Raw genomic sequence first — 12,867 nt, 5'->3', positions numbered from 1 at the left:
CGACCCTCACGAGGACTGCGTCGCATGCTTAGGGCCGGACCATGCGGCATCTGCCCTGGCAGACAGGGCATACTGCCAGCTATGTGCGGGGTTTCAAACACGCACCCTGCGCCAGAGAGCTAGGAAGGCGGTTGGAGGTCGTTCCCCATCCTCGGGCTCGTCCCACACCGTCTCGGCCCCACCATCATCTATCGTGTCGCTGCCGGCGACGTCTCAGCCTATGAGCCCATCTTCCCAGCTTACAGCTGGTCAGAGGTCTCCAGTTAGACGTGCTCGGGAACGTTCCCGCAGCCCCTCCTCTCGCGGGGCTCGCCCCCGTCGGGAGTCTCGATCCAGATCTCGATCGCCTCGCCGGAGAAGGCACTCCCGCTCCCCTCGAAGGGGTAGACGGCATCAGGACACATCTGGGGTGGCTGAGCTCACCTCCAAGATGTCGCAGTTTATGGAGCTCATGATGGGACAACAATCCCTCCTCATGACCCTAGCGAATGTGGCGCCTCGGGCCCCAGAGATGGTTACCGGACCCAGCGCTAGTCAGCCGATGGTTCCTCCACCAGTGCCCCAGGAAGTAGAGTGGGACGCCGATGCTGTCTCAAGGGACGCATCTGACGCAGACCCGCTCTTCGAAGATACAGAGCCTGAGGTGGCATCCCAGCACTCTGGGCAGGACGACCCTGAAGTGCTGGATACTAATGACCCTATCTGGTCAGTGGTGGAGAGGGCAGCCCGTCACCTAGGCGTGGACTGGCCTGCATCAGAGCCAACACGACGCTCTCTATTTGAATTGCCATCGGCTCCGCCCCTTCAGTCCAGGATGCTCCCGGCATTCCCGGATTTTATTAAGGAGGTGCAGTCCACCTGGGGAGCACCGGCCTCCGCCCCTGCGACTTCTCGCAAGGCTTCGGCCTTCACCATGCACGGGGCGAGCGAAGCTGGGCTAGCGTTGTTTCCGCCAGTGGGCGCCGCGTTCGCCGCGCTAGTAAAGACGCCGACACTTTCGGGGCTGGCTAAGGACCCTTCCTGCCCTAACAGGCAGTGTAGGATTACGGAGGCCCACCTAAAAAAGGGTTATGCCGCGGCTACAGAGGCAGTTAGACTGTCTAACATGGCCAGCCTCCTGACAGTCTACCAGGCGGCGCTGATTCGCGACCTGCCTGAGTCCCCATCCGTCGGACTCAGAACCGAGCTGGGTGCAGTTGCACAGCTTTTGGTCAAGCTGGCTCAGCTGAATGCGCGAGCACAGGGCAGGAGCATTGCTTCCCTTGTAGTGGCAAGGAGGCAGCTATGGCTCTCACAGGCCAGGGTACAGGAGCCTGATAAGGCCTCGTTGCTAGATGCTCCTATATCCCCGGGGCACACGTTTGGCCCAGCGGTGGAGGAGATGCTGCAACGCTCCGTCAAGGCGCGTGAGGCGTCGCAGCAGTTGGCTAAGATGTGGCCAAGCAAGCCTTTCCAGCCAAGGCGGCCGCAGGAGCGCCAATGGTGCAGGGCGCCGCCGCAGCAGCAGGCGCACCCACAGGGCAGTAAAACCGCCCCTTTGGGGGTTGCAGCACGCAGCCAACCCGCGTTTGCAAGACCGCAGCGCGGAGGGTGGCGCCCCAGAGGAGGTAGCAGACCACGCCCTCGTGGCTCTGGTCAGGCCCCTCGTGAGCGAGCGCAGCCTAAGCAGCCCTGAGAAACCCCGGCAGCCATTAACCCACCCCTACACTGTTCCACAGCTCCTGTTCTGGCAACAATGGACCAACGACATCTGGGTGCGCAAAACTATACTCACCGGGTACACCCTTCAATTCCGGTTAAAACCCCCCCCCTTCAGGGGAGTGGTGGTAACTGCAGTGAAGGACTCGGTTCAGTCCTCAGCTCTAAATGCAGAAATACAGGCATTGCTCAAGAAGCGTGCCATTCAACTAGTAGACCCTGCTCTGACCGACCAGGGGTTCTACTCCAAATACTTCCTTGTGCCAAAGAAGGACGGCGGGCTCCGCCCTATTTTAGATCTGCGACTACTGAACAAATACCTACGGGTGTTGTCGTTCAAGATGCTTACGCACAGGCACATTGTCCAGTCTGTCCGGCAAGGCGACTGGTTTACCACCGTAGACCTCACAGATGCATACATTCACGTTCCCATCTGTCCGGGTCACAGGAAGTACCTACGTTTCGCATTTCAGAGCAGGGTCTACGAGTTTTGTGTCCTGCCATTCGGCCTGTCTCTAGCTCCTCGAACCTTTTCGAAGTGTATGGACGCCATTTTAGCCCCCTTGCGGGTTCAAGGCGTTCGACTGCTGAACTATCTGGACGACTGGCTCGTCTGCGCGCAGTCAAAGGAGCAGCTGGCACAGCACACAGTTATGGTTACAGACCATCTTCAGCTGCTAGGTCTGAAGGTCAATCCAGACAAGAGCCGCCTCGTGCCCAGCCAACAGACCGAGTTTTTGGGTCTGCATCTGGACTCAGTGTCCATGGAAGCGACCCTATCGACACAAAGAGTTGCCTCATTAGAGCGGTGTCTCTCCCTATTCAGGTTGAGAGAAACAGTCAGCATGGAGCTCTGTCAGCGCATGCTGGGGTTGATGGCTGCCGCCTCGCAAGCCCTTCCTTTGGGCTTACTACACCAGAGACCTCTGCAGGCCTGGTTCAATGCCTTCGCGTTGCACCCGCGGAGAGACAAGCACTGCAGGTTGAGGGTATCCCGAACCTGCTGGGAAGCATTACGCTGGTGGAGAGTTCAGTCGAACATCCGCCAGGGTGTGCGCTTGGGTCCCATCTTCCGAAGGGAAGTTATCACAACCGACGCTTCCAACCAAGGTTGGGGAGCAGTCTGGAACGGGACAGGGACCCGTGGAGTGTGGTCAGGACCCTGGAGGTCAGCCCACATCAACGCTCTGGAACTCAGAGCAGTGGACCTCGCCCCTTCGGCACTTCTTGCCAGTGCTTCTAGACAAGCACGTGTTAGTGCGGTCAGACAACACCACAGTAGTGGCGTATATCAATCGCCAGGGCGGATTGCGGTCCCCCGGTCTTCACCGGATGGTAACGCGGCTGTTGCTCTGGGCTCAACCGCGTTTAGCCTCTCTGCGTGCAGTTCATCTGCCGGGCAGAGTCAATTACGCAGCGGATCTCCTGTCCAGAGGAGGTCCTCTTGCGGGCGAATGGCGTCTTCGCCCTCAGGTGGTAGAGAGCATTTGGGACTGGTTCGGCACAGCGCAAGTCGATCTCTTCGCTTCGCGAGAGACCACGCACTGTCCCCTATGGTTCTCGGTGAAGGACCTCGACAGCCCCCTAGGAGTCGATGCACTGGCTCACGAATGGCCGCCAGGGCTCCTGTACGCATTTCCACCGATTTCGATGCTCCCCGCCTTCTTGGAGAAGGTCAGGGTAGAGCAAGCGACAGTTATCCTGATCGCTCCTCGGTGGCCTCGGAGCATATGGTTCCCGAGTCTAGTGCAGTTGTTGCACGGTCGCCCGAGGGAGCTCCCTCTGCGAGCGGACCTGTTGTCCCAAGCCCTAGGAGGGCTATGGCATCCGAACCCCAAGCTCATGCAGCTATGGGCTTGGCCCCTGAGCGGGAGCGCCTGTCAGCCTTAGGGCTTTCGACGGCGGTTATATCCACTATTCAGAGTGCGAGAGCGCCCTCTACTCGGTCGCAATATGCGTATAAGTGGCAATTATTTCAGAGTTGGTGTCTGGCTGAGGGCCATGACCCGGTCTCCTGCCCTATGGCAGTGATATTACAGTTTCTGCAGAAGCTGTTAGATGAGGGTAAGTCACCCTCTACACTTAAAGTGTATTTGGCCGCTATTTCGGCTTGCCATGTACGCATTGACGGGTTATCACCTGGTTGCCATTTTTTGGCATCTCAGTTTCTGAAAGGCGCAAGACGCTTGCGGCCTCCAAGAACGACCAGTTTACCGTCGTGGAGCCTTGATGTGGTGCTAGAAGCCCTTGCCAAGGCACCGTTTGATCCTCTCCACAGCGTGGATATGAAGCTCATATCTATTAAGACTGCGTTTTTGCTGGCTGTGGTATCAGCAAAACGCGTGAGCGAGTTACATGCACTTTCAGTGCATCCTTCTTGTACTCGTTTTGCAGGAGACGGTTCTAAGGTCTCCATGCGCCCTAATCCGGCCTTTTTACCAAAGGTTATATCCCCGTTCCACATGAACCAGTCAGTCGAGTTGATGGCGTTCCATCCTCCTCCTTTTTCTTCCCCAGAGGAAGAGCGGTTACACATGCTCTGCCCTGTGAGGGCATTGAGGTGTTATATTGACCGTACAAAGACTGTGAGGCAGACAGAACAGTTGTTCATATGCCATGGTTCTAGATCTTTGGGTCAGCCGCTGTCTAAACAGCGCCTTTCCCACTGGATAGTGGATACTATTAAATTAGCGTATGAATCTGCAGGCCTTCCACCACCAGGGCAGTTGAAGGCGCATTCTACCAGGGGTATGGCGACATCCTGGGCCCTCTTTCGAGGGGTGCCGGTGTCTGATATTTGCGCGGCAGCCAGTTGGGCTACGCCGCATACTTTCATGAGGTTTTACAGGTTAAATGTACTGGAATCCTCTGCTCCGTCATTTGGAGCATCTGTGTTGCACTCTATGACGCCTCAGGTTGCGGACGTCTAGAGTGGTTGACAATATGGTGTGACTATTCCACCTTGGGACAGGTGTCATTGCGAGCATAGACGCTGAGGCGCAGCTCCGCATATGTGTAGATGTACTGCCTACGCAGTTGCGTTATGACGTAAGTCTGTCCTACTGCCGAGAATCCTCCCTTGCCACGGCTTGGGTACACTGTTCCCATACCTTGATGGTTATTTTCGACTTGAAAGGGAACGATAGGTTGCGGATGCAACCCCGGTTCCCTGAAAGAGAAAATAACCATCAAGCCGCGAGGTCGCTCTGGAGGCCTTCACGGCCTGAAGGGCAAAAGAGGAAGTGACTCTCCGCGCGCTGCGTATAGTAAGCTCCCAGGGGGGCGGGCTTACACGGCAGCTTGCGCGGAGGCCTATCGGCAGCTTTGACATAAAGCTCAGCCAATCCCTACTGCCTGACGGCAATGTCCCATACCTTGATGGTTATTTTCTCTTTCAGGGAACCGGGGTTGCATCCGCAACCTATCGTTAGCGTTCATGGTTTTAGTGAGGGTAGCGATTAACAGCTCCCTCACACATTCCCTTCCACCTCCAGTTTCTCACTCTTGGGAATGCGGGTAAGGAAGTCTGCTATCTTGTTCTGTACTCCAGCCCGAGTAAACTTAAAAGGTTGCATTTTACAAGTACTGTAGCAGCCACCCAGTGACACCCAATGAGTCCTAACACCACCACTAGGGGGGCACTACTAAACTAAATTAAAAAGGTTTGGAATAGGGGCAAAGTGACCAGGAATGACAACAGAATGACAGAGGCAGAATAAAAGTTCACAAAGCTTTATTACAGTGATCTTAGGTTTACATAAATCAGTTTAAATAACTATACAATAAAATGCAAACAGTTTTACTAAAAACAAGGAGGGGAAATTAAAGCCAGTCATTATATATATATATATATATATATATATATATATATATATATATATATATATATATATATATAGTTATGAATGCTCAAAGTCAGGAGAGGGCTTAACTTAAATCCAAGATGGCCACCAGGCCAAAAAAAATATATGAATTTGGTGCGTTAAAACTAAATTTGACATGATTAAAGCACATTTTTGGGGCATTTTGATTTCAGATATGTTTAAGTTAGTTAAAAACGAAAGGTAATAAATCTGTTTAGGATTTTGTTTGTTGAAATCAAAAATTCCGTCCAACCAAGCGACTCTTAATTGTGATCAGGGTCCTCTAAATGATCTAACCATGAAAATAATGTCACACAGTAATTCTTCAGTCCCTAATTGTTCTTCTCTGTTTCTACAGAGCTGCCCCAGACTACACTCACCCTGGAGCCTCCATTCCCAGAGATATTCACCGGGGAGACAGTCACTCTGAGGTGTGGGGTTGAGGGGGGTTCTGCTGGCTGGAAATATCTCTGGTACAAAGACAGTGAGGACACTCCAGTGCTCCAGACTGCTGGTCGCAGTATAACTGGTGACAGCTACACCATCACTGCAGCCGCTGTATCTGACCAGGGCCAGTACTGCTGTCGAGGACAAAGAGGAGATCAGCCACTCTACTCTCAGCGCAGCGATCCTGTGAAATTAAACATAACTGGTGAGTTTCTTACATTCCCAACCATTCCGATACAGGCCCTATTGATTTAGACAGTGTTTTGATTAAATAAGTCTTGTATTCATAAAAAGTTGACTGTTACAAGTGAATTAATTGATTTCATCTGGTTCAACCACAGATTAAATGTTTTTTTGTTTATGACTGTAAGTCGCCCTGGATAAGGGCGTCTGCTAAGAAATAAATAATAATAATAATATTTAATTCAGGTATATTTCAAATAAAAACCCAACAGGGTTAAAAGCACAGTAAAACATTATATTAATAATCATGTTGAGAGAATGGCTCCACATGTATTTTCTGTGGCAAAAGTTTGTTACACAAAACTTATATAATTAACGAGTCCAAGGATGGATTTATACCACTTGTGGTGTGTTTAAAGGCCCTTGGCTGACGCCTCGGGCCTTATCACCACCCCAGGTGTGGTATATATGATGGGAACCGCACGGTCCGTCGTGGTTTATACCTTACATATACAATAACTTTGGAAAGTTCAAACACTCAAAAAAAATATGATTTCTATTTTAACAAGGGTTTTATGGCCTGAGGGTTTTATGGTTGTGTAATCAAGAGAGAGGAGTGCATGTTGTTTGCAGGTTTTTCTATTTATTTATTTATTTATTTATTTATTTATTTTGCTTCACTTCATTTTGAATGGAATCCTTTGACTGTAGTCATGCATTTGCATTTGTTGGGACATGGCAGAAGTTGGTGAAGTGAGCCATTAAGCACTTGACTACTATTAAAAGTCCATCCTCTGGAAGTAATGCAAAAAGATGTGGCTCTGCCTAATCACAAGTTAACACAAATGTTCTTAACAGTTCAGAATGAACTGTGTTCTCGTAGTGGTACTAAAAGAAAATTACTACAGCACATAAGAACATAAGAAAGTTTACAAACAAAGATGAGGCCATTCATCCCATCTTGCTCGTTTGGTTGTTAGTAGCTTATTGATCCCAGAATCTCATCAAGCAGCTTCTTGAAGGATCCCAGGGTGTCAGCTTCAACAACATTACTGAGGAGTTGGTTCCAGATCCTCACAATTCTCTGTGTATTCTCTGTGCCTTTTAAACCCGGGATAATTCTGGTCGCTCTTCTTTGCACCCTTTCTAGAGCAGCAATATCCTTTTTGTAACGAGGTGACCAGAACTGAAAACAACATTCTAGATGAGGTCTTACTAATGCATTGTAAAGTTTTAACATTACTTCCCTTGATTTAAATTCAACACTTTTCACAATATATCTTGTTGACTTTTTTTATAGCTTCCCCTCTACCTCTGTGTAACACTGTTATTGGGAGACAACCACATTTGCTAATTACAGTGACATGCATATATTACTGAGGAACCAAATGCTATGAGAATTGTATACATTGGTAAAAAAAAAAAATAGGGAAACATCCAACCACATCCAACCGCATCCTGATCAAAAGATGCAAAGGTCTAGACCATGTAAGTGAGTCATTATATATATATATATATATATATATATATATATATATATATATATATAAATAAAGCCTATAGGGAAATCTGAAAAGCTATTGTTATTTTTTTTTTAAGTGAAACATTTAGTAATGGACATAGCATGGACCAAAAAGCTCCAGTGAAATAAGGAATCAGATTCAAAAACAGATACAATTGTTGATCGCAATGTTATGGTTTTGAGAAAACTAGGCCGGGATGATGCTCAGGAAATATTGTTTTGTCATAAATTAATTAAAGAACAAATTTAGGGAAGATTTTGTAATTTCAGATGACAGCAGGGTTAAAAAAATTTAAATGACTCTGCGTTCCGGAATGTAATGCGCATGCCCGTTTGTGACTTTTCCTAAATATATGCATTAGATATAGTGACGGCGTTTGAGCTGCATATTCACAAGAAATTGACAATTATAAACATGTTTACCTAGAAGAGCCCAAACCAGTCATTTTAACCGGTTATTTCAATACATATTTATTTATCAAATGTAGCCTATAATCCGGTAAATGCTCAGGGAAAGTGTAGAAGCGTGTATTGTGTGTGGACTGTAGAGGTTAGAAAGCTGCCAGGTATGCAGGCTAAATAAATCTGCTATATAAATAGTTTATTGTATTATAGTTATTTATGTTTTGAAGTAGTGCATTAGATACTATTTTTTGAAAAAAAAGACCCTTTGATGTTATTTTTACAAACAAATAAAATGTTTATAGAACTCCGTATGTACGAGACCCGTTACAAAATAGTCACTAGTGAAATGTTTAATTTATTTATGTTTTATTTAAGTTTTTCTTGTTTTGTACTGCTGCTTTTGAAGAAAAATATTTGATGTTTTGTTTTCTATTTAAATATGGTGTTTCTGCTATGCAAATGTTTGATTTGATGTTCATAAACACAACTTTTGAGTTTTATACAATCGTTTGTCTTTCATTGTCATATTACAGCTGTTTAAAAAGCTACCGGTTAAAATGACCGGTTTGGTGCTTCTAGGTAGTTCGAAATTCCGGCATATCTAGTGTTAAATTTCAGCGTTTCAAAGTTAGTTTTTTCCTTCTTCAGAAATTACTGTTTTGTGAAATAGAAAACAGGCCATTTTGAAATGAAAAAGCATTAGCTTTACACAGGTAAAGTCTTGCCCACAGTCTCTCAGATAGACAAGAGCTGGAGGACTAGAATTGTGCACCTCTGACCTATTGCATTAGCCTATTGTATTGTATTATATCCTGCTATTGTACAGTGTTATGTGCACATTGCAAAAGGTTGTTATTATCCCTTCAGTATGTGTTTCATACCTGATCCAGGGGGTCTTGTCTGAACCATCCAGATATATTTAATATTTCCCATGAATAGGGCTATTGTCGGACAACCAACCAGAATAATCAACCAAGAATACAAATCTCAGACAGTAAAAATGTATAATTACAACAATACAGAGCTGTGCCCTCTTTACTGGACCCTGAGAGACAGTAACATTGAGCTGCTTTCATTTGAGAGAATCAGAGTCTGTGTTTCCATTGTACTGGAACCTGGGCAGCAGTGTGGAGTAGTGGTTAGGGCTCTGGACTCTTGACCGGAGGGTTGTGGGTTCAATCCCAGGTGGGGGACACTGCTGCTGTACCCTTGAGCAAGGTACTTTACCTAGACTGTTCCAGTAAAAACCCAACTGTATAAATGACTAATTGTATGTAAAAAATATTAATAATATTGAGTAAAAAAAAAAGAATAATGTAATTGTATGTAAAAATGTGATATCTTGTAACAATTGTAAGTCACCCTGGATAAGGGCGTATGCTTAGAAATTAATAATAATAATGCAATGTTTTATTTCTGTCTTTGTATTGGAGATGGATGTTCCTAACATGCCTTGTTTCTTCATTTACCCAGAGCTGCCAAAGGCTGTGCTGACCAGCAGTCCTCAATGGAGAAACCTGTACACTGGAGAGACTGTCACCCTGAGCTGTGAGGTTGAGGGGCGTTTCACTGGATGGCGATATCTCTGGTACAAGAAAAGTGAGGGAGGCACAGTGCAGCAGATTGGAGACGCTATTGATGAGAGATACACAATCAGGCTTGCTGATCAGTCCTATAGTGGACAGTACTGGTGTGAGGCACAAAGAGGAGATCGACCACGTTCCTCTCAGCGCAGTGACCCTGTTACACTGACTGTGTCTGGTGAGTTTATTAACACAGCGATCCTGTTACACTGACTGTGTCTGGTGAGTTTATGAACACAGCGATCCTGTTACACTGACTGTGTCTGGTGAGTTTATTAACACAGTGATCCTGTTACACTGACTGTGTCTGGTGAGTTTATTAACACAGTGATCCTGTTACACTGACTGTGTCTGGTGAGTTTATCAACACAGTGATTCTGTTACACTGACTGTGTCTGGTGAGTTTATTAACACAGTGATCCTGTTACACTGACTGTGTCTGGTGAGTTTATTAACACAGTGATCCTGTTACACTGACTGTGTCTGGTGAGTTTATTAACACAGCGATCCTGTTACACTGACTGTGTCTGGTGAGTTTATTAACACAGTGATCCTGTTACACTGACTGTGTCTGGTGAGTTTATTAACACAGTGATCCTGTTACACTGACTGTGTCTGGTGAGTTTATTAACACAGCGATCCTGTTACACTGACTGTGTCTGGTGAGTTTATTAACACAGCGATCCTGTTACACTGACTGTGTCTGGTGAGTTTATTAACACAGTGATCCTGTTACACTGACTGTGTCTGGTGAGTTTATTAACACAGCGATCCTGTTACACTGACTGTGTCTGGTGAGTTTATTAACACAGTGATCCTGTTACACTGACTGTGTCTGGTGAGTTTATTAACACAGCGATCCTGTTACACTGACTGTGTCTGGTGAGTTTATTAACACAGTGATCCTGTTACACTGACTGTGTCTGGTGAGTTTATTAACACAGTGATCCTGTTACACTGACTGTGTCTGGTGAATTTATTAACACAGTGATCCTGTTACACTGACTGTGTCTGGTGAGTTTATTAACACAGTGATCCTGTTACACTGACTGTGTCTGGTGAGTTTATTAACACAGCGATCCTGTTACACTGACTGTGTCTGGTGAGTTTATTAACACAGTGATCCTGTTACACTGACTGTGTCTGGTGAGTTTATTAACACAGCGATCCTGTTACACTGACTGTGTCTGGTGAGTTTATTAACACAGTGATTCTGTTACACTGACTGTGTCTGGTGAGTTTATTAACACAGTGATCCTGTTACACTGACTGTGTCTGGTGAATTTATTAACACAGTGATCCTGTTACACTGACTGTGTCTGGTGAGTTTATTAACACAGTGATCCTGTTACACTGACTGTGTCTGGTGAGTTTATTAACACAGCGATCCTGTTACACTGACTGTGTCTGGTGAGTTTATTAACACAGTGATTCTGTTACACTGACTGTGTCTGGTGAGTTTATTAACACAGTGATCCTGTTACACTGACTGTGTCTGGTGAGTTTATTAACACAGTGATCCTGTTACACTGACTGTGTCTGGTGAGTTTATTAACACAGTGATCCTGTTACACTGACTGTGTCTGGTGAGTTTATTAACAAAGTGATCCTGTTACACTGACTGTGTCTGGTGAGTTTATTAACACAGTGATCCTGTTACCCCTGCTGTGTCTGGTGAGTTCATTAACCCAGCTGAACAGACCCCTCAATACAGACCCCTGAGAGGCAGTACTGATCCATTTTAAACTGCCTGAGGCAGTAATGTAGTTGATTGTAAGAAAGAAAAACCCAGCTGGACGGCAGTGGTGATGTTGCTCTCTTTAATCACCTCTTTTATTAGACCCTTCCATTCAGAACAATTACAACAGAGGAGTTGGTCACTATGCACTGTATAACAAAATGGCTTTCGTTCACACCAGATTACAGCAGAAAGCCAGACAGTCACTCTGTAATCACTTTCACCCACTGCTAGGGTACGGTTCATTCTCCCCAGCTGCTTTCGTTATTGATCATCTCTGGAGGCTTTACATTACATTGATCTGCTGTGTGTGATTAAATACAAAACCTTTGCACTAAATAAAAAAAAAAAATACATCAAATATGGTTTAATTATGATAGATAGATGAAATCTTAGGTCAGAATCATACAAAGTAAAAATAAATTACATAAACCACTGTTACTCTTTAAAAAAATGTATTGTATAGGTGGTCCTGAAAAGCATGTTGGAAGGTCCTGGAGTAAATATAAACATTCTTTTAACCTAAAATCTAAGATAAAGCATTGTACTTTTTAATGGCTCGGATTACGATGCTCTTCATTTGTGATTTAAAGTACTCATGGTTATTAATAAATCAGGTAAAAAGAAAAGGTCATTTCAATGTTCATAAAAGTAAAATGTAATAAAACTTTAAAGATTTTGCTATAAAAAACACAGTTTAAATAGTCACATAAAAACAGCATAATATTGTGAGCTTTTATATGAAAACAAAACACATTTAAGCATAGATGACATAACTGAAATGAATCATGAAATCAGAAAATCAGAATTGAACGGTGACTGGTATACCGTATTAGTCCTTTAGGCGAATTCAGAAGGAACTGTCTATATTTTTTAGGGGAATCTCAGTGAGCTGTCCCAGACGATGATTTTCATCAAAGTTATTGTTTCACCGTAGTTTGTGGAAGATGCTTCCAACATTCAAGGTTCAGCATTTAACACTAGAAGTGCCAAGCCAGTCAATTTAACCGTTTTGAGCTTTAAAATTTAAATGACTCTGCGTTCCGGAATGTAATGCGCATTATAAACATGTTTACCTAGAAGAGCCCAAACCGGTCATTTTAACCGGTTATTTCAGTACATATTTATTTATCAAATGTAGCCTATAATCCGGTAAATGCTCAGGGAAAGTGGAGAAGCGTGTATTGTGTGTGAACTGTACAGGTTAGAAAGCTGCCAGGTATGCAGGCTAAATAAATCTGCTATATAAATAGTTTATTGTATTATAGTTATTAATGTTTTGATGTAGTGCATTATATACTCTTTTTGAAAATAAAAGACCATTTGATGTTATTTTTACAAACAAATGAAATGTTTATAGAACTCCGTATGTACAGAGATCTGTTACGAAATAGTCACTAGTGAAATGTTTATCTTATTTAAGTTTAT

General features: G+C 45.1%; 1 protein-coding gene across 1 annotated transcript in view; it reads left to right on the top strand.

The window, feature by feature from the left end:
- Nucleotides 1-12,867, top strand: part of LOC117410237 (Fc receptor-like protein 3) — a 59,346-nt gene that overhangs the window by 21,579 nt on the left and 24,900 nt on the right. The window contains exons 4-5 of the mRNA XM_059018347.1: nt 5,920-6,213; nt 9,592-9,879. Coding sequence (XP_058874330.1) covers nt 5,920-6,213; nt 9,592-9,879 — 582 coding nt within the window. The remainder of the gene's footprint in view (nt 1-5,919; nt 6,214-9,591; nt 9,880-12,867) is intronic.

This window comes from Acipenser ruthenus, chromosome 59 (genome assembly GCF_902713425.1).
Source record: "Acipenser ruthenus chromosome 59, fAciRut3.2 maternal haplotype, whole genome shotgun sequence".
Classification (NCBI taxonomy): domain Eukaryota; kingdom Metazoa; phylum Chordata; class Actinopteri; order Acipenseriformes; family Acipenseridae; genus Acipenser; species Acipenser ruthenus.
The sequence above is the reverse complement of the archived record's forward strand: the minus strand, read 5'-3'. Positions and strand labels throughout refer to the sequence as shown.